Source organism: Hibiscus syriacus, unplaced genomic scaffold (assembly GCF_006381635.1).
Source record: "Hibiscus syriacus cultivar Baekdansim isolate YM2019G1 unplaced genomic scaffold, ASM638163v2 tig00111330_pilon, whole genome shotgun sequence".
Taxonomy (NCBI): Eukaryota; Viridiplantae; Streptophyta; class Magnoliopsida; order Malvales; family Malvaceae; genus Hibiscus; species Hibiscus syriacus.
The window spans coordinates 12617383-12641149 of record NW_024063059.1 but is presented as its reverse complement, the minus strand read 5'-3'; the positions used below and the strand labels follow the sequence as shown (position 1 = coordinate 12641149).

Sequence of the window (23767 nt, the reverse complement as noted above, 5' to 3'; positions counted from 1 at the left end):
AATTACTTTCAATTTTCTGCAAAAGCTTCCCCCAAAATTTTAATGCCACTATGATTTCTCCCACAAATCTGACACTGTTTAACTTGACTCTGTTGTACTCGCCCTTCACCAGACCCTATAGATTGAGTATATCTGACTCTCATCTGATTTGATCCTCTAGTAGAGGATGCCACCGATTCTGACCTTGCTTGAGATTGAAAGCCTGAATCTCTATCTCTCTTGGGCGGTGCAGAACTCGATGAAGCTCAAGCTCTTTTGGATGTTTGGGATCTTTGCTCCCTAAACCGCTCATTCTGAGTTCTCTCTAGAGCTTTAGCATGGTTCACTACTTCTTGGAATGAATACAAATTCAGCACAATCAATATCTCTTTCAACCTCGGGAGTAAGCCTTCCACAAACTATTCACAGGCATCCTTCTCTGTAGGCACTAGTTCCACTGCAAAGCGACTTAATTTATTGAACTCACACTCATATTCATACACTGTGTGGTTCATTTGCTTTAAGTTCATAAATTCTTGCTTCATTTATTTAATGAACTAGTCCCCTATATACTTGTGTCGATATTCTTCTAAAAATATAGACCATGTCACACAATCACTTGCCATCCTCAACGTGACATTTGTCCACCATATTCTTGCTTGCCCACGAAGCAAAGAGATTACTCCGTTAAGCTTCTCCACATCAGAACAGTGGAGGTATTCTAGCATAATCTTCACATCATTAAGCCAAAGGTTCGCATCAATAGGACCTTCTTCGGCTTCACCTCAAAACCCTTCAACTCCTTTGCAACATTCATTCTCAAAGTTGAAGTAGCAGGAGGTTGCAAACGCGCCAATACCACATCCAACATCCTGAAGAATACACCTTGATCAGCTACAGGCATTCCAGAAGATGCATGTTCTTCACCTTGCCTGGCCAGGGCAGGTGAATTACTGCTCTCAGCTAATATCTAGTCTCATGTTTCACTTCGGGAGCTATCTTGTCCGAACATCTAATAAAACATAATCAATTATCTATATTAGCTAAATAACATACTCATTACTCTTATCAGTAGAAGTTCTTACTACTATGTTGGCATGTACACTTTTTAAGGCACTTTGGACTTCGGTTTATGCCGAGAATCGAGTAAATCGTAACTCTGATACCATTAAATGTAACACCCTAACATGTATCCAACCCGAATACGAATTCGAGGTGTCACATTGACTTTTCAAAGGTTGTGCATTTATAAAACCATCATAAAATTTAAAACTTTCATTAACACAAAACTATATTTACATAACCAAGTTCAAAACATTACACCTCAATCAAAGCGTGCATACTATATGACTCTATTTACATGCCAACACATATAAAATATAAACTAACATAATATGTAAGGTGCTTCTGATCTGATCTTCAAATGAGGATATGCTGCTCCTCAGACCGGTCTTCTTGCTTTTCTATACCTACGTGTAAATCACTTACACGTTAAGTCATAGACTTAGTGAGGCATAAATCTATAATAATGCATTTCCTATGTATATGAATATGTGACATGTTATTCATATAAAATCATCATTATCATTCACAATTTTATTTCATTCATATGATTCGCTATGAACAATATTAGTATGATAACCTATAATGCAATACACACATTTTTCCATATTATTTATAGGCACATGTATATACTGAGAACTTAAGGTATTCGAGTACATAGAGGTTGTGCACATCTGCTATCACCACAGCTCGTATAATTCCCACTGAGTGGCATATGAAATTTGTCCCGAAGGACCTGTGAGTATGTCCCGAATGACCTATGAGTTGTCCCGAAGGACCTATAAAACCCTCAACTCTTGGCATGCCAACTATACCTATAGCTCTCACATTACATCACATGGGCATTAATATTATATTTCATATAACTATGTACTTGTATCATTTCCCTTGTAATCACATATATCATTGGCTCTCTCACATTTCCCATATGCATATAACCATTAATCTCATATCATGTAACATAAGTATTTGAGTACATTCACATGGATCATATATCGAATCATATGTCAATATATATAACTTATGCATGTTTAATAAAGACTATAATGTATGCATGTTCAGAGCTACCATACTATGAAATTAATCTAGGAAATAGACTTATCACAAGTCTTAATTCCTTTGAACTATATCTCTAATATGTACTCACCTATATCTCTTTGTTTTTCCCCCGATCGATCTTACTAGGCAATTGTTCCGGAACTTGTTTAGGCTCTGTATCTACATAAATAAAATTTTCAAGATGATTATCAGATACCTAAACCTTGTAACTTGCTTCTAATAACTTAAACGAATTTAAGGAATCAATATTCTATGTTTCCTTTAGGGGGTATCGATACCCTTCTTAGGGTATCGGTAGCCTCACCGCATTCTGTTAATTTTTCATTCAAGAGGGTATCGGTACCCTAATTACATTATGTTATTCTTTTCATTTAAGAGGGTATCGGTACCTGTTGAATGGATACTAAAACCCCTAGCCCAGAAATGCCATTTTTAGCACGAAAATCACTCTCTTTTCAGCTCAACTCTTCATATTTCACCTCCTTTAATATCCTTAACTTGCATGCATATACTTACACTCATTCCTACTCAATAATCACTTCTTTAAACTCCACATCCTATCCTTTATATGACATTTAAGAATCACATCCAATTTCCAACATGTTCTAATTCCATTCTAACCTTTCATATTCCTTAATTCCACTAATGACAAGTCAAATTTAAGCTTGAAATCTACTTAATATTTTCCTATCAAGATTTCACTTTTCCACTTCCTTTCTTTAATCCTTCCTATTATCCTCATCTTGTTGTTTTAGAACAAATTAAGCTTTCCTTAAACTTAATTATCACCTAATAATCAAAAAACAACTTGAATTTCAACTAATAATCAATTAACAATGAAACTTGCCTTTACTTTGGGGTCCTCACATTTGAAGAGAAGAAGAAGATATCTCTGGAAGCTTAAATTTTTAGCTTCATTGCCTTCCACGTGGGTTAATATAACCATAGCCCAAATTAAATTATTTCCCTTTGAAAAAGATTGTTTTGTCTTTCACTTTCTTCTTCTTTACACTTCAATCCTACACAACATTTCTCATATAACTCATTAAACTATTCAATTATTCTACTTTAATCACCAAATTCTGAAACTTTATAATTTAATCACTAACCCGGTATTGAGGATGTTACAATTGCTTCTTTTTTGCCTTGTGTATTTGCTACATATTATGTCTCTGTTGTGGATGTAGCCACAACTGACTGCAATTTTGAAACCTAACTTACAGCTCCACCAGCAACTTTGAACACATATCCTGTAGTAGATTTGCTTTTATTCAAATCCCTTGCATAGTCAAAATCAACATACCCATTGATAAGTAAATTTGATCCTCTGTAACATAGTGCAAAATTTGAGGTCCCTTTGATGTATCTCAAGATCCTCTTTATTGTATTCCAATGCTCTTTGCCTGGATTCTCCATGTACCGACTAACCACTCCCACTGCTTGTGCAATGTCTAGTCTTGTGCATATCATAGCGAACATTAAACTTCCCACTGTCGATGCATACGGTACTCGAGACATCTCCATCCTCTGTTCTTCACTGCTAGGACTCATACTGGAGGATAATTTGAAGTTAATAGGAAGAGGGGTAGAAATTGGCTTACAATCTTGCATGTTGAATCGTGACAAGATCTTCTTTAAGTAATTCTTTTATGAAAGCCAAATCTTCCTATTACTTATGTCTCGGTGAATTTGTATCCCTAGAATCTTGTTTGCTGATCCCAATTCCTTCCTTTCAAATTCCCTAGCTAGTTGTGCCTTCAATTCATCAATATGATCTTTGTTGGGTCTTGCAACCAACATGTCATCCACATACAACAACAATATAACAAAATCGTTATCACCAAACCTCTTGAAATAAGCACAAGGGTCTGCATTAAGTCTATTGTATCCAAGGCACATAATGAAGGAATCAAATTTCTTATACCAACACCTCGGCGCCTTCTTTAGACCATACAGAGATTTGCTCAACCTACAAAGCAAGTTCTTCTTTTCTTTTTCTTTAAAACCTTCAGGTTGGAGCATATAAATCTCTTCTTCAAGATTTCCATTAAGAAAAGTTGTTTTAACATCTAGCTGCTCTAGATGTAAGTTCAATGTAGCACACATTGCCAAGACTACTCGAACTATTGTTAGTCAAACCACAGGAGAAAAGATTTCATTAAAATCAATACCTTCTTTTTGAGCATATCCTTTGACCACCAGTCTTGCACGATACCTCTCCACTTGATCGTTACTATTTCGCTTGATTTTGAAGACCCATTTGTTACCAATTGGCTTCCTTCCTTGTTGTAGTGGCACAAGGTCCCATGTATTATTTTTATGAAGGGCTTCAATTTCTTCTTGCATCGCCATCTCCACGCAGAAGCATCTGAGATGTTTATTGCCTTGTGGATTGGAGTTTTTACCTAAACTCTAACAGTCCTTCTTCAAGTGACCCTTCTTTCAACAGTTGTAGCACTTTAAATATTTTTTCTTCTCGACTTTGATCTACCATGTTTGTGGCTGCTGCTTTGGCCATGTTCTGTTGATCTTCCTCTCATCGTTGTCAACGCTTCTGCTTGTTGCAGATTTACTTATCTGTCTTCCTTGTTCTTGCACCAATTTTCTTCTTGTAGAACAGCAGCTGCAACGTCATCGAAGACTAGACTTGTGACATTACTGTTTTTCAAGTTGATGATGAGTTGATCATACGAATCAGGTAGACTTTGAACTAGAAGTTCAGCACGTTCTTGTTGTCCTATTGTACATCTTAAGGATGTAAGCTGAGAAAATAAAGTGTTCAACGTGTATAAGTGCTCTGTCACTGAAGTAGATTCTGGAATCCGTAGAGTGTACAATTTCCTCTTAAGAAAAATTTTATTGTGCAACGATGTGGCCTTGTACAATTTGGTCAGATGATCCCATATCTCCTTAGATGTTTTCTTCTCCTCGATGCTTGGCAATACTTCATCTACTAATGCTAGATGAAAGTTTGCTATAGTATTCCCGTCTATTTCGATCCATTTGTTGTAATCTGTGAAATCTATCGGCCTTTCACTGATAGTTGCAAGACAACCGTCTTTCCTCAGGATGACATTCATCTTCAATTTCCACAATGAGAAATTTCTCCCATTGAACTTTTCAATATCAAATTTTGTTGTCATAGTTTCTATTACGGATAGCTCACACTATTTCACTGTCGTGAATAGTTCTCTTGAACCTTCAAATAATGGGTAATACCTTCTTATTTTTTTATGTTGGAGGATCCATAAAGACAATAAGTAGATATTACACACTCAAATCTGGCTCTTGATACCAATTGTTGCAAAATACGGCTATCGAATAGAGCAATATCACAACTGATAATTTGAGAAAATAAAAATAAAGATAAAAAAGAAACAAATTTTACGTGGAAAACCCCTAAATAATATAGGGTAAAAACCACGAGCAAAGGTAGAAGAATTTCACTATGAGAAAATAGGAATTACAACTTCTCTCGATCTAACAAGGAGAAAACAATAACAATTCTCTCTTGATAAAAAAGGAGAAAACAACTCTTAAGAAAACTCTCTAAATTTTCTAGTATTGGGAGAAAACTATAATGATTTGAGATGATTTTGAAGCTAAATGGGTTAGGGTATTTATAGTTGAAGCTTAAGGACTAATCTTATAAATACCCTAAACTGCATGGACTAAATTTGCAATTTTTCTATTATCAAAATTCAACAAAAAACTGCTGCAAACTATCGGTGCTCCCTTTTTTTTTTTGACAATTTTTATTCTTTTTTTTTTCAACATGCACTTTTGGTGCATTAGAATTTTCAATATTTCCACCGTAATCTAATTAACACCAAGGGACAAAGCTAACTCGAGCCCATCCAGGACTCCCCACGGCTCCTCTTGGAGAACTAGGCAATGTCCAATATTCCTGCAGAATCTTGTGATCCTGTCTCTGTTGTTATTCCGGATAACTCCCCCACACGCAACTGCCTTGGTTGCAGGATCCATGGCTCCATCCGTGTTGAGCGTAAAGCTATTAGTTTCAGGCACTCTCCAACAATAGGTGGCCTTCCTACGGTGCATGGAACCTGAGTAACTTCTGCAAGTGCTTCTTATAACATGAGCCCAGGCTTTGGCTGAATGAATGGTCGTCGTAGAGGACCAAACTTTTCCTCTAAAAATGAAGCAGTTTATATTCTTCCACAAGCGCCAAATAATAATGCCAAAGAGTTGCTTCCAATCATAGTCAATGGTGTTCAATCCTGCAATATTAGTGAGGATGTAATGTAACCAATCCAAAAGGGGAAGTGAGAAAAATATCGTAGCTTGGTCATTTGGAATTAGTTATGTCCAAATCAAGCGAGCCACATGACAATCCCTTAGGACGTGCATCATTCATGTTTTTTTTTTTGCTTTTTATTTTATCTTCTTCGTCAAAAAGAAGGAAATTTTGTAGTCTCTTCTCTGTGTCACATTAGCATTGACATCACCATCCTTCAACGTCTTTTTCGACCACTCAAAACACTGACGAATTTAATTCATTATATTCTATCATTCTTTTAGTTTAGATTTTCTTAAAATTTCTATTAAAACTCATGAAACTCAACAAAAAAAAACTTAAAATCACTCTGACCTATAATATCCATCATTAGTCAAAAGGAAATCAAGATAAGTAGGTCATTTCCTCTCTCTTTTTACGATTGAGGTTTAAAAATAGATATTTCATCATCGAGAAATCAAAGGAAATTTGAAATTAAAGATTTTAAAAAAAAAGTTTTAGGGTCATTTATAATTTTTAAAAGACATACGCTCAATCATAATACCATTAAATATTTAACGGTGAAACGATCAAAATAAAAACAAATTGAAAGCTCAACAAGTAAATTAAGAATTTTTTTAATTTTAATTATTAAGATAAGAGTAAAAGATTTCAACAAAAACAAAAGTTATATGAGACCACAAAAATACATAGATTCGGTCATAACATCACGACCCGATTCGACTAGAACGGAGCCTATCAAATGGTGATGGGTCTCTTGAACAATTTGAATCAAAACAGATATACGATTTTAGTAGAATGAAAGCAATGAGTGGTGGCAGTTTATCACGATGCTTGTATCTTTCCATGGTTCACTTCTGTAAAATATATTTATATAAAGATATTAACTTCAAAAGCATAATACAGATTTGTGCATGTATATATGTATTACATTTTGTGAAAGAAAATGCTTTATAGCTAGATCAAGCAACTAAATCACTGATTTTAATGTATTACATTTTGTGATGATGGCGTCGAAAAATCGAGTTTTCTTGCATTGCATTCGCATCAAAACCATGTCTCTACCTTTTAGCTGCTCCTTCACTCGATTTCCGATGTAAGTCCTCAACGAAGGCGATTGCAAGAGACGGTCCGGTGCAACCGTCATATTTAGAGTTGCATTCTTCTGTTGCATCCTTCTCCTAGCCACCAAACCCCTGATCCAAGGAGTAACATCCTCGCTGATCTTTATCATTAAGAAGAACACGATGCGGTAGATTACGATCATGCTGAATATCACGCTCAGATCGATCCATTTCGACCGTCCCACATTGATTTGGAACACATTTTCCAGGATGTATTCCCCCGGAATCTTGGGAAGATCTGGTGATTGGTTATCAAACAACAAGCCCCTCAGATCATTTTGGTATTGTCCCTGAAACAGAACAAAAAAAAATGCGTTGTCTCGTCTTTTAGTCCTTGATGATGAGCCGATACGGCATCGTTCTGCGAATGTTTTTAATTTTTCATGTTTCATCACCTGTAAAGCCCAGAAATGGAAGCTGATGTATGACATTGGCTAACGCCACACAGGTTTTGGGATGTCATTTGGGAGCCTGAAGAAGCCAGAAACAAGCATGAATATTCCCTGGGACAAAGACAACCGGTTAGCGATATCAGTCATTGAAAGGGAGTCGAACTAGCTAGTGTGAACATATGTATGTGTTGGACGACATAGATATGTGTCGGATTTTAAGAAAAATGGAGAGTGGAAGGAGCAGCATAGACTATGCATACTATAGGAATAATTCAGAATATGGCTGCAGAGAAAGAAACCTGAATCCCTGCTCCTATGATGATCCCCATGAGGAAATTGGGGACGATACTGGCGATCACCATCATCAAGCTCTCGACCACCGTAACACTTGCGTAAAGGCACAAGACGAAGAACAAATAATGCTGAAATCCCGGGTGAAGATGAACCATGAAGTAACAAATAGTCCCAGAGATGAAGGTTATCATAATGAGGAATGGCATAGCAGAGAGTGTGTTCCCTATTACAAATGCAGTTACACCATAGTGCCATTTAACCTCTCCCTTTGGAAAACCAGCAAAAAATGAACAGTCAAAATATATCGGCACCTTCATGGCCGGTAAGTTGAGTTCTTATCTTACCTTCATGTCCTCTACAAAGGAAGGGAACCCACCGATCGGACATGAACGTGACAAATCCGAAAACGAAAGAAGCACATGATCCCCTTGCCTGTTCCACAAAATATACAATCTTATACATGATACTTCCAAATAAAACTTTTGGACTAGTGTTTTTATGAGAGATAAATAGCAGGAATACCAAGATGGCATTGTAGCTGGTTCCAACATTGAAATAAATGGTTCCAATGCAAATGGTGACTACAACATATATCAGCAGCCTTAGCCAATAATAGCCGAAGTCCCGAGACATGTTCACGAACGAACGCTTGGTTAACGTATAAGACTGCATCAAGAAACTAGCTTGACTGCCCCCAGAATCTAGCACGGTTCCTTTCTGCAACATACGGAAAGTGGTGGTAAGTGCAATTCATTTATTGAGGATTAAGATTACAACAGAAGATCAGCTGGTGAAAGCACTTACAAATTGGGATATCTCATCGAGCTTTTCCTTTGCAGCATAACATTGCTGCGATGTGCGATAGAAACTAATAAGAGCTCGGATAGCTTCGGCGGCTGTTATCTTCTCCAGCGGATCATCACTTGCCTCAAACTGATTACAGTGAAAGCAATGTGTTTTTATTCTTATACAAATGCAGGGCGAAGTATGAAGGAAGATTAAACAAAGGGGAATGAAGTGGATACCCTTAATTTCATTGATCCTTTTAGAGTAGCCTTAACTTTATCAAAGTCAGAGTTGATGCATCTGAGAAAATGATCTGATGGATTTCTCAATGCAGGGCATGGAAATCCAGCTTGTGCAAAGAACTGCATTCACAATCCAAGAAACATTACATGCATACACACATAGAATTGAATATGAAAATGAAGTGTAATGAAAGAAAAGGATGAGAAGGCAGGCACTTGCCTCGTATGCGTCGGAAGCCTGGCCGAAATAAATGGTTTTACCTTCAGAGAGCAAATATAAGTGATCAAATAGCTCAAACACTTCACTGCTGGGCTGATGAACCGAGGCTATCACGGTTCTACCATCTCTTGACAGGCCACGTAAAGTCTGGGTTACAAAAAATGCAGAAGCACTGCCCATATGCAATATCAAGTCAGAAACTGTTCTTAAAACCGAGGACGGACACGTAAAATTGTTAACGGATTTATAAGATTTTAAGGGACGAAAACAAAAGCATGGATGTGAAGATAACCTGTCAAGTCCACTGGTTGGTTCATCAAGGAAAAGCAATCTGGGCCTCATCAAGATTTCAAGAGCAATGCTGACCCTCCTCTTTTCTCCTCCACTGATCCCACGCAAATGCCAGTTCCCAACAACAGTATCAGCGCAATCTTGGAGCCCCATCTCGATGATGGTACTTTCGACAAGCGCCCGTTTCGCCGACCAAGGCATCAGGGAGCCGGAGTCGAGCGGAGTAGGAAATCGTTTCCCGAACAGTAAGCGTGCCGATCAAGTTGTCATCTTGAGTCACGTAGGCAGCTGTTCCGAAAGAGAGCTTGGTTTTACGACCATTGAGAAGAATGGTTCCGGAGAGAAAAGCGTTGGCAGCCAAACTACCGGAGAGGGCATCAAGAAGCGTGGACTTCCCGCAGCCGGAAGGGCCCATTAAGGCGGTGAGAGTGCCTGGCTCGGCGTAGCCGATGAGCCCTTCCAAAACCTTCTGGGTGTTCCCGTTGCTGAGAGTCACCATTACCGTCAGGAAGGTTTTTAAATGTCACGTTTTCAGTCGCGTCGCGTTTATCACGGTAGCGGACATAACGGATGTTATTGCGGTCATTACAGATATCGCGATCGTGAATTTTTTTAAATATCGCACAACTTACCCTAAAATAACTAAATTAAATATAATTAAAATAAAATTATAAAACTTAAATGACAGAAATTTAGATTACTAAGATTAAGACTAAATTAAATAAAAATTAAAGTTTATATTTTAAATTAGGGATTAAATTATAAATTCTAAAAGTTGGAGGGATGTTATATTAATATATCCTTTAAAATTATATTTTAAAAATTATTAAAAAAAAGAAATAAAACCCCTCTTTCCCCGATATTTTTACTTTAACCATCCGCTTCCTCCTCCCCTTCATCTTTATGCTTTTACTCTCCCTCTTCCTCCTCTCCCTCCCTCATGCATGTTTATTTTCACCAGCGATTACAATATATTTTTCAGGGGAAGATTAATCAAGAAGATCAGCAGTCTAGCTCAATTGCTTTCCTTCCAACCACTTCCTCAGGTTCGTCGATCTTTCTAATCCTCCTCCCCTTCCTCCCCGATTTTATTGTTTGAAACAAAACAAAAATCTGATTTCACTCTAACTCCCCCTTCCTCCTCCCGGCCTTTCATTTTTTGAAACAAAGAAAAATTACGGTTGAAAATTGAAATCACGGTTGAATAACGGTGATTGCGTCCCGTTTTCGACGCAATCGTCTGTTTCCCGTTAAATTACGGGCGAAATCGACCACGACCAGTGTGAATCCGTGACCCACTGCGAAAACCATAAATAACGGTTTCGGACGGTGGCGCGAACGTAATATCACGGCCGCTATCACGTTTTCGGAACGTTATTTAATACCCTGCCGTCAGGTCCTTCCATGTGAGCCTGGCGGATACGTCTCCGACGAACTCGGCGTTGGTCTTCTCTCTCCACAGTGTTTCACTCAGTGGACTCAAACCTCCGGCCACCGTACCATTCCCCGCCGGTTTATTAGCCTGTATCTCCATGGTTACAGAATTCGAAGCGGAGATGATGGCTAAAGGAGTATAATTATTGAAAAAAGAAGAAGAAAAATGGGATTGGTATGAAGAGATGATTTGTTAGTGGGTTATGAGTTATCCCATGCAAAATGAGCCGCCTTTGAGCACATTCCTTCTCTATTTCTTCTTTTTTATGCGTGTCGCAGCTCACCTTATTACCAAAATCAATTCCACCGCCAAATACTACCGTCATCAAACATTATTACTCATATTTTGGGGGTGACACACTGAAAAAAATTAATTCTTTTATTAAAAGATTCAATTTGACTTGCTTTAATTTATAATTTCATAATTTCTATTATTAAAATTTTATGGAATAAATCTTAAATGTGAGCAAGTCCGGATTGGGGGTACTTTTAATTTCTTAAAGATGAAATCATTAAAATGGTGTCGGGTGGTCGTTGTTGCATTAAATAGGAGAACCGACTCAAGTTATGATGCCTACTCATAATTGGGAGTTCAGCCTAATTTCCACACGTTAACGGTGTGCCAATTACTCTTTTCTTTTGTATAAATAAATTATATAAAGCAATTATAGGTCTAACAGCTTCACCTTAATTAATTCAGATCGATCTGCGTGGTATATCTAATATTGATAGGTGAATTTTTTAATGAGAACATTTTGCATGCACAATAACTCAAACTCAAAACTTACTTAAATAATATTAAATTATTTATCACTTAAATCAATCCTGTTAGTTAATAAAATTCTAATTTACTATAATAGAGTTTATCTTTCTTTCTTTTTCAATGTGAATGAATACAAATTTAATACGGCCTAGTTTTATCTATTTTGCGTGCCTTTTCCTCTAACATCTGCCAGCAACAAGAGAATTAACTTGTTCTGAGGATCCGTCAATAAAAAAATTATAATTTTCTTATAAAACTCCATGTAAATTAAAAAAAATTATTTAACTTATTTGAATGGAGATTTAAAAATTTTCTTAAAATTTATCTAAATGATATATAAAAAATAAAAAAGGTGAATTTATTTTTTTTGTCAAAATTATTTGACGATATTATTACAAGTATTTTAGTTTATAAATAATAAAAGTTAAATGATATATTTTGATTGAACTAAAGATTTATAGTCTATATACAATTAAGTTAGAAAATACATTTAGGAACCTAAATACTCTCGACGAAAGATAGTATCACTCGACCAAATTCTCATTACTCATTTCTTCAAATTTTATTGATTTTGACCTATGTAATTTTAGTCGTTCTTGATTTTTTATGTTTTAATCGATTTCTCTTGAGTTTATGTAATCACAATTAATGGATTATATAAAATTGTTTGAGACGAACCAAGAATAAATGATAGTATTTGTTTTAAAGACACAATCATTTGATAATGAACATTTAAATATCCAATAATAGCTGGTGCCTAAATATAAAATCTCTAAAGATAACAAACATCCATTTAACCACCAAAATTCGTTTGGTTTGCGCATTTATTTATTTTTTTTTAGTTTCTCAGTTTATTGGTCGTTTCCCAAATTTTGGCCTAGTACACAAACTTGTAAATGTTCATTGAGAGGAAATAGGGGAGGTTGAAGTCAAGCTCGTTATAAAGATCTGATCCTTGGCACGTACAAAATGAACTAATGGTTCATAGAAAATGAGACCCAAAGCCAAACTTGAAGAAGCTAGAGTTCAACATAAATTGTATTCTCATTTAAGCTCAATTTAATCATATTGGTCCTAAATATTTTATATAAAAATCATAAGTAGAAATGAAAGCAAGCTTTTATATTAACAGGCAAATTTCTAAAATTTTCAAGGAGTACTAACTTCTAAAATTTCAGGGGATAAATTAAAATCACAAAAAATATATAAATATATATTAATTTAAACTCACCTCCCTTTAATCCATTGCTGGGCTTAAGATGCATAGCAAGTGCATTGAGAAACCCTCCATATTAGACGGACAATATCATTGAACCGAGACAGCGACTTTTTTATTCTAAAATTTATATTAAAGTAATTATTGTTCAAACAAAGTACAAAACTGTGAAAATCAAAAATGAAAATATTTTTAATAAAAATTGAAATTATTTTAGATGATATATAACTAGAATGGTTTATTGTTGATATAAGTTAAATTAAAATTGTGAAGGGAAAAGGGGTTACTAATGGCATTTATTTTATAGTTGACGAAGACTAAATTGACATTAGTGTCGTAATAATATTTATATAAAAATAAATAAAAGATAAATAAAGTGAATGTTTAGGTGATGCTTGGATGATAAGGAATGAATGGAAATTGGTTTGGGGCAGTCAACTTTGAATGTCATTAATGATTAGTGAAGTGCAGGTAGTTGTGCCACTTACATTATTTAATAGGCTGGCAATGCCTTCACCAACCAATACTCATTTCACACTTCCCATTTTCCTAATATATATATATATATATATATATATATATATATATATTGTCACGGGGCTAGATTATCGGGTAGTTGGTCCGTGCGGCCCTTAGATGCCTCGCTCGGTTGCTCAGCGTCTAAGTTAGCATAAACTCCTTGATTAATGTTGTTATCGCGATAAGCATGATGAAAAAGCATAAAAAAAATAAGCGTGTAATTTTTGGCACGAGTGCCTGAGTTTATTCACACAAAACTCTCTATATCCAATGAAGGTGGGGATACCTCATTTTATAATGATGTCCCTTTACATCTCATGACTAATCCTAGTTTAACTACAAGTAAAACTCTTTACTTTAGTTTAAACTCTAATATTTGAGTCCTATTCAAACAAGAACTATGTTACTTGGCTTTATTTCCCTAGTAATGGTCGGCCTTGCTAGGTGGACAGACCCTAAGTCAATGCTGGCCTCGGCCCTCAGTGCACCCTCGGTGTGCGCAGGCCTCAACCCTATATGCCCCCGATGTGTGTTACCCTCGCCCCCAAGTGGACCATTTTGTGCGTTCATCTCGATTCTAGGCGCACACCAGGTGTGCGTTGGCCCCGACCCCGCGTGCGTCTCGTTGCTTGTTAGCTAGAGCCCTCGACTGGCCTTGTTATGCGTTGGCCTTAGGTGCACCTTGGTGTGCGGTGGTCACAACCCTAGGGGACCATTGTTGTTTGATGGTCGTGCTTGTGGGTAGTTTGGGGCGGGCGTGTCTTGACCCTATTTGACACTGTGTGTGCCTGGGTCTCAGCGTGACTCGCATAGGTGACGTCTGTCGCACCCTAGTGGGTGTTGGTCACGGTACCACAGTGGGAGCAGCCTGTTTTGTACTGGTTGCGACCCCATAGGTAGTCTATTGTGGGCCAACCTCGCCCACAAGTTTGCGGCCTATGAGATTGTAACACCCATAACCCGTATATTTATACCTATACAGATTATAGATGTCACCCGAATTTCTAAAACCATTTCCCAATTTAAAAACGATTTAAAATTTATTTTCTTAAAATGGTAATTGATATTTTAAAAATATCATAACATATAATTTATAATTTGTTATAGCAAATTTAATTCAAAAGATTTTTTTATGAAAAGTGAATAGTACCCGTGAACAGTGGGGGAATCGGTTCCCTGCATGGGGGAATCGGTACCCCAAATGTATTCTGGAAAATTTTCATAATTCGTCAGTAACTGCTACAGTAACTTTCAAAAATGTACATATAAAACTCATAAAAATTAACCTTTCATCGCTATCAATTTACCAATTTGTTTCCAAATTAATTCAACAAAACAAATTTAACATTATCAAATTACATGCCACTATCTAAATCAAAATCCATTGTAGGATGTCTTACTGATATTGAAATATACCTCTCAATGCTTGATGTCACTTTGAACTCTTTAATCCACTATTGACTTTTTACCTAATCGTGAAAATCATCACACGCTAAGTATAAACTTAGTGAGGCAATTAAAACAATATACAGTGCAATACAATTCATGCATGAATTTCAATGTCCAAATCAAAATGCCATAAATCATTTCACTTGCATATTCAATATTTTACCATGACCAAATTAATTTAAAATTTCTTATCAAAATATTTACAATTTAATCCCATAAGCTTGTAAGCTTATTTTACCAATATACTTACCATTTATTCCATAAGCTCATAAGCTTATTTTATCAACATACTTACCATTTATTCCATAAGCTCGTAAGCTTATTTTACCATCATACTTATCATTTATTCCATAAGCTCGTAAGCTTATTTTACCAACATACTTGCTTTTATTTCATAAGCTCGTAAGCTTATTTCATACTTACCATTTATTAATCAATAAACCATTATCCATAGCCCATAGTATAACTATACGAGGAACCTGGTATAGGAGTCAAATATTGCACCGAAGTGCTGAGGTCGAGCATTGCTCACCTAATAATGCACCGTAGTGTTGAGGTCGGGATTTACCCACCTAGTACACCGTAGTGTTTGTACTGTGTCTTTACTAGACACTAAGGCCTGCACTATGTGCCTTCTCTAGACACTCTAGTGCTACCTAATATTGCAGCTGCTAGACTTTATGGCATACCATTAATACCAATGATCCTCAATAACATACTTGGGCATATAATCAATTTTATTCGATCCATCCATGGCAAAGTATATCATTTAACATTGGGCAGTTCATACCCACAATACTATTCATGATAAAAATCACATATGTTCATAATAACATCATATGCAAAATTCAGTGATCAATGCATTTTATATTCAACCTTTGACATATTTAGAATATGTCAAATATATGATAAATGATATAAATATCATGTCAACATAAGCAAGGTCGACTTATCGCAAATCTTCCTGATGATGTATAAAACATCCATGTATAATATCATGCATGTATTGCACTCACCTTGACACTTTATAATTTTTCAAATTTGTTCCTCACTATTGTCCACAATAAACCCACTTGACTTGCTTCAATCGCAAATCAATCATAATCTGTATAATTCACAATTTCATAACGATACATATGTTAGTATTTTACTAACATAAACATATCAAACAATAACTCCATAATATTTTTGATACTCATTATCTATGAAAATACTAACTCTTAATAATTCCTTTTAACATTGGAACCAATTTTTCCAATTTACACAAAATGTTCCTTCTCCATTTTATCACTTAGAATTTCAATACAAAAATTCCAGTATTGAAATTATTATCAACCAAGTACACAAAGGCATAATTACAATAACACTCCCAACAATTCAAAATTTGTATTACAATTACCAAACTTTCTAAAATTTCCATATTCTGACAACTTGCACTACCTTTAAAGAATCATTATTCTGTATTGATATACACACTGGAATTTAATTCTGTTTATTCCTTTGGAAACTAAACTTGAATACGAATCTATCCATATAAATAACTCCTTCTAATTCATTCTGTACAATTTATGGTGAATTTTCAAAGTTGATCAACAGAATCCGTTGTCCGATTTTTCTGACCTTTCCTTTGTTAAAAACTCATATCTTTTTTTATACACCTTGAAATTGATCCCCATTTTTTTAAACGAAACTAGATCGATATATGAACACAAATATATAAAAATAACCTCGAAATTATTTTTATATAATTTCTGGTGAATTTTTGAACCTACTGCCAGATTCAAAATCCAAACTGTTTTCTTTAATTTCATTCTTAGGTTCTTCATCAATTCTTACAACCAATTCTTTCAAATCACTTAACTCTTCAAAACCCCTAAAACACAATAAATCAACCACTTAACATATCTACAATCAAATCCTTAATTAACTCTCATCAAAACACAAATTTCTCCAACTTATGATTTCGCCGAATTTTGAAGAATTAATTCTAAGAAGATTGAACATGTTATAACCATCAATCAAACTTGAAAATGAATATACAACCTCTAAAACATCAAGATTCATCATCAATTTCATGATCCCTTATATGAACACAAAACCTTAGATTTATGATCTTTGAAATCCAGCAAAATTAAAAAACAATATTGGTACCAAATGATAGCGTTTTTCGCTTAGATCACTTTCTTATCTCACAACATAACTCCAATTCCAAAGGAATTAGCTCAAAATTGAAAATGAAATATTTTCTTACCTTCAAGCTTTCTCACGTTCTTGTGCTGGAGAAGATGAACACTTTGGCATGATATGTTTGATTGATATCATGCTTATATCCTTTAATTAATCATTTAATGAATATTAAATTCATTAAATTGGTTAAATACCAATTTAACCTTAATGAAACTTTATAATTACCAAAGAACCTAGATACTTATTCTTATCTCCTTCCAAATCAGAGAAATATCAACCTTATCATCTTATAATATTCAAAGATAAACAAATTAGTCTTCCACTTTACAATTTTTCCCTTACAATTTCCAAAAATTATAATTCAATCACTTTAATCAAACAATTCAAGTTAAACATGAAATTAAACCATTAAATATTATTTTCCAACATTTTAAAAATGTGAAAATAATATTTTTATTTCTTATTTTCGTGACCCATTTGTAATTTTTCTAAAATTAAATTTTGGTCCCTAAACTTTTCAAAGTTTATACTTTGATCACCAAACTTTACCAAATTTATAATTTGGTCATTAAATAAATCTATTTATGAAATAAAATTCTTTTTGGGAAAAATCACCACTTAATTCCTTAAACTTTTCCCAATTTTCTACTTTGACCATCAAACTTTCAAAATTTGCATTTTGGTCATTATCTAAATTTTTTGGGTATTACATAGATTCTCCCCCACTTGTTCTAGCGACGCCCTCGTCGCTAGGTTTGCTTTGTGGCTTTAAAAGTAGTTCCTAAGGTGGTGTTCACCTTTTTTGGAGCATTCTTGACATGTTGAATAATTGTTAAGGTCTTGGTCTCTTCTTTATCACTTTGTATCAACGGGACATTACCTTGCCATCGGGAATCCATGATGCTCCTGACATTTGCATAGGGAAGGATTGAGGCTTTGATCTAGATAAAGAAGTTCAACCCGATGACAAAATCAAAGTCATCCATGAGGATTGTCATGAAGTATATGTTATACTTTAATCATCCAATCTTCAATTCTACTTTCTGTGCAATTCCAGTGATTGAGACTTCTTTAATGTTGACGGTCTTAATTTATCCCTTTGATGGTTCAATTTTGAGTCCAAGATCGTTGGTAACCCTTTTTTATATGAATAAATTGGTTGCCCCGGTATCCACGGGGTTAACTCCAGATTGTTCGGTGATTTCCTGTAAATGTATATGCTCAAGCAAGCAAATATGTGCAAGTGTACACACTCGAATCAAGTAATAAAGTGTAAGTGAGTTATTGTCTCCTCAGGGATTGGTAGGGGTTTTGATGTTTCACCACAACTAGAAATAGGTGTCACTCCTTGAATTCTTGTCAAGACAGAGAAACAATTAGCAATGAATTATATGAACAGGTGTCAAAGCGTTGCTAAAGCAAGAGAATATTGTGAAATGTGGTTGCAGAAAAGTTTGGTCGAGGCAAAGAAAATATGCAAGAGTAACAAATAAAAATAGCCAAGGTAAAGAAAAACGTTGATTCAAATATATTCGGAATAACCTCACATATTCATACTTTTCACAGAGCACTTAGGTTGGTCTTTTGCTATGGCGAGAAATTATTTAAAATCTGGAAGGATTTGTTATGATATGCTTAGGCTGCCTGACAAGATTACTGGAGTATTGTAAGATGGTTGCTATGACAATACTACTCAGCGTGAACTACAACCCTTGGTTTGTCAGACTGTTGTTACATCAATACCCCTCAGCATGAACTATAGTCATTATCTATCCTACTCAAGTGTTTATCCCTTTTAGTCGATTGAAACCTTCTTCTTATCTCTAAGGCAGGCAGGTTAGAACATCACCATCTCAAATATATTCCATTGCTCAAGTAGATCTATCTTAATTCTCTTGAATCTAAGAATCAATTTCTATAAAATCAACAATCTCTTGAAAGCTCTTACAAGGTCTAGAAGTGTTTTGCCTAGGCACCAGACAATCTCTCGAAAGCTCTTACAGTGTCAAGACCAAATATTAAAACAATGAGCAAAACAGACTTAAGCAAAATCATAATGCATCATTCATAAACCATTAAATAATTATCTCGGCAAAACAAAAACCAACACCCAGTAAAGTAAATCATGGTGTTGCCAAAGTATCATCTAAAAGTATCATCGTTTAATACACACCCCAAAACAGATTAAAGAAATTAAGAACAAAGGAATAACGACTCCCAAATAGGGGGCTCTATCGTGATAGCTCTGACCAGCACCGCGCCTGGTCTGGCAACCCGCCTCTCTCGAGGCCTGACCGCATCTCTACTATAGCTTGGTTATGGAGGGCACCAAGGATGGTTGGGTTGGAGAACGGTGGAAGGTAAGGTACTGTAGTTGCTTACTCCACGCCTAAGGTAAATCTTCTTCTTCCTTGCCTCTTCTTTTTGGCGGCTATGAATGGGTATTTATAATGGGAATTTCTAGGGTTTTGTGTAATTGAATATTCCCTAAATACTTGTGTTGACTTGTCCATGCTATAGATAGAAAGGTGACTGGATATGGTCAAATTCTTGGAGGGCTTGATTGCACATGAGGTCAGTCATACAGCTGGCAGGTGACATCAACAGTTCGTCAGATTCGCTTCAAACTTGCAAGATAAATCTTGCCTTGGCAAGAAAAATCTGTTCCTCACTGTCTTTGTCTTTTGTGTTCCACTGGCCCTTGTGAAATATTTTGTCACGGCTGAAATGTTCTTCCTAAGTCATTTCCTACACACACAACCCACAAAAAAACCATTCTCCTCAACAGCATCAATTAAGCCAAATAAATCTTTCCTAGGAAAAACTTATCCACCACATGCAAATATGATCTAAATGCAACTAAATGCAATTAGTTAACTATAACAACAATGTTTAGACAAACAATAACTTAAGTAAAAAGACTAAAAATATAGTCATTTTACGGAGTTATCACACCCCCAAACTTAAGTTATTGCTTGTCATCAAGCAATGGATAATAATCAGTAGAAAAATTAAAATTGTCATGAAAAAATAAAATTAAGCCAATCATTTGGTTTAAAATTTCAGCCCTCAGCAAAAAGTTTAGCCTTAACATGCTAGACGGTCATATAAGTCGAGTACCTTCCTAAGTCAGGATTCTCTGCTAGTGTGTGTGTGTGCGCGTGATTGTACTCATTTTATGCATTAACGTATTTAGAAAACTTCAAGTAAGTACTTATGTTTTTGCCATGGCATCAAATTATTAGTCAAGCACAGTTTCCACTTCTATTTATTCAACTATTTTTTAGGGGAGTCAGTTCATCACACCTACCCTTCCACACTCTAAGTGAAAGAGAGCATACCTTTCACCCCCAATATAGTTAGGTAAAGTCATCCCGTGGCTACTTTCATTCACTCATAAGCCTAGGCAACCATTTATTTTTAAGAAGTTTCTCGGTCATGCCATTACACAAAAGAGTGTCCTTTTAATTCAACAAAATTTAAACACTAAGAAGTTCAACTTAAGCTTTACAATTCTTCAATGTCACAGCAAGCAAAAAGTTCTTTCATATAAATTTACTAAGCACCTTAAGCAGAGAAAGCATACAATAGTTTTTACATCTTCACAAAGAATCAAGCATAAGGTCAGTTCTATCATTCGACGGTCATGTAAAGTAATTTTGGCCTAGGCAATAAAATTATGCTTTCATCATTGGGCATCCTTAATTTATTCCAAACAATAGTTTAAACATACTTATGCCACGACAACTAAAATTTTCAACCAATTATCATCAACTGCTATTGACTAAGTGTGACACACAACACCTCCCCCAAACTTGAGGGATCCATTGTCCTCAATGCATGAATAATAAAAACAAAACTACATTAATCTAAATGCAAATGCAATGGAATTTTTTTTACCTTACTGTGGTGGGGAGGCTTGGCTTGAAGCACGTGTTCTGCGTTTCTTTGGAGGAGGGGGACTCTCGGATCTAATATCTCTGATGAAATCAAAGAGGGAAATGGTTGAGGGACACGACCAGTTGTTCGCTTAACGCAACGCCTCATGCTCATGTCACTAGCTGATGGTGGTATTTCCTTAATGTGGGTGGGCTCCTCAGATGTTGCTTGAGACTGGCTTTCTTCAGGGTCAAGAACTGGTGTAGTATGGCGATCTGGGGACTGCTCAGATGCTTTTTCAGTTGTGGGTTGATCGAGGACCAGAATTAAATCATCATTTTCAAAATATTCAGGCGGGATTTCTTGGGTGTTCTCGGATATTCGTCTGTTTCGCTGTGGCCTTCCCATGTATAGGAGAGACATGTCTGGAAAACGGAGGGACATCTGTGGGGAACTCAGGGGGAATGTTTTGCGCTTAGGTATGGAATATACTGTCGCCTACTATGTGTTTTAGAATTTCATTAAGAAATGGCGGCAGGTCCTCATTGGTAATCGGGAGCAACTCATTGAAGAAGACATTTAGTTATGCATACATTACGTTTACATAGCCAAAGCAAGTCTGCATGTGACTTTCCAGACGCTCGATTCACTCGCACGTCTATCTAGGTGATGTGACCACGACTTTCATTCTCACCTCGGCAACTGATTTCGTTCCTCTCTCCAAGTCCTCATGTAGAGCATTATCATTGAAGCTAATGAGTTCTGGCACATTCTTCTTAGTGATCCCTTCCTTTGACTTGATAAAGTCCTCAAACGGTTCATCGGGGACTTTTTTCTTCATGCACATTCATAAACCATTAAATAATTATCTCGACAAAACAAAAACCAACACCCAGTAAATCAAATCATGGTGTTGCAAAGTATCATCCAAAAGTATCATCATTTAATACACACCCCAAAATAGATTAAAAAAATTAAGACGAAATGAAAATCGACTCCCAAACAGGGGGCTCTGTCGTGACAGGTTTGTCCAGCATCGCACCTGCTTTGGCGGTTAGACGCTCTGCTTTTAGCCTGGTTATGGAGGGCACCAAGGACGGTTGGGTTGGAGAACGATGAAAGGTAAGGTACTACAGCTGCTTACTCCATGCCTAAGGTAAATCTTCTTCTTCCTTGCCTCCTTTTTTTGGCGGCTATGTATGAGTATTTATAATGAGTATTTATAATGAGAATTTCTAGGGATTTGTGTAATTGAATATTCCATAAATATCCATGTTGACTTGTCCATGCTATAGATAGAAAGGCGATTAAATATGGTCAAATTATTTGAGGGCTTGATTGCACGTGAGGTCAGTCATACAGCTGGCAGGTGACATCAGCAGTTCGTTAGATCTGCTTCAAACTTGCAAAATAAATCTTGCCTTGGCAAGAAAAATCTGTTCCTCACTCTCTTTATCTTCTGCACTGGCCCTTGCAAAATATTTTGTCACGGCTAAAATGTTCTTCCTAAGTCATTTCCTACACACACATAACCCACAAAAAAACCATTCTCCTCAGCAGCATCAGTTAAGCCAAATAAATCTTGCCTAAGCAAAACTTATCCACCACATGCAAATATGACTTAAATGCAATACGTATATTATGACAACAATGTTTAGACAAACAATAACTTAAGTAAAAAGACTAAAAATAGTCTTTTTTTACGGAGTTATCATCCGAAAAGATTGATGTTCACAGGCATTAACCCTTGACTTGGAGTGGATAATTTTATACCCTTTTTGGTCCCCTCCCTCGATGATCCTTTCATCGTTTGGAATTTACCTTTGGCTTAACACTTGTAATTGAGTTAATTTTACATACTTCTTCCTCTGAATTGTCATCTTCTTCGAAAATGGTTGTGAGTTTTTCAATGTGGGGGCAATCTCTTGCAAATTGTCCCTGCTCATGGCAATTGAAACAATGGATAGATTGGATGTACCCCTTCTTTTTTGACTTGTTGCGTCTATAGGTTCTTTCTTTTGTAGACTCCTCATCATCACTTGATAGGCTTTGTTCTTGGCCTTTATCTTGGTTTCTATTACTAGGACCCTCGGCTTTTGATTTGAGAGGCTTGGGTTTTTTACACCAAGTTCAATGAGGGATTCGACAGTTGTCAAGGCTTTAGACAAATCTTTGACACCCCTTCTTTCCAACTCGTATTTGGCCCATGGCTTTAATCCGTCCATGAAGGTGAAGAAACTGTCCTCTTCGATTAGAATCGAGACCTATAGGCTTAACTCAAAAAATTATTGAACGTGCTCCCTTAGATAGTCTTCTTGCTTAAGACGCCTTAGTTTTGATCGTAGTTTTGATCGTGCCTCATTCTCGACATGATAAGGGTAAAATTGCTCTTTGAACTCAGCTTGAAATTCTGCCCAGGTTCCAATGGTGGTGCAATCTCAGTGAATTTACGTTGCCACCATAAGAGTGCTAAATCAGTTAGGTAAATAGAAGAAATGTTTACTTTCTCAATATCATTCTCGATGCCCATGGCTAGAAAGTATTGATCCATTTTCCACATAAAATTTTTAACGTCTTTGGCCGACTTAGTCCCTTTAAACTTTTCTGGTTTAA

General features: G+C 36.0%; 1 protein-coding gene and 1 pseudogene across 1 annotated transcript; both read right to left on the bottom strand.

The window, feature by feature from the left end:
• Positions 1 to 5919: 5919 nt before the first annotated feature.
• Positions 5920 to 6725, bottom strand: LOC120158821. The gene is made up of 2 exons (XM_039169564.1): positions 6713 to 6725; positions 5920 to 6341 (listed from the first exon to the last, which is right to left on the bottom strand). Exons 1-2 carry the CDS (start codon positions 6723 to 6725, stop codon positions 5920 to 5922), a joined length of 435 nt encoding a protein of 144 aa, XP_039025495.1.
• A 572-nt stretch (positions 6726 to 7297) lies between these two features.
• LOC120158582 lies at positions 7298 to 10221 on the bottom strand (annotated as a pseudogene).
• Between the last annotated feature and the right edge of the window lie 13546 nt (positions 10222 to 23767).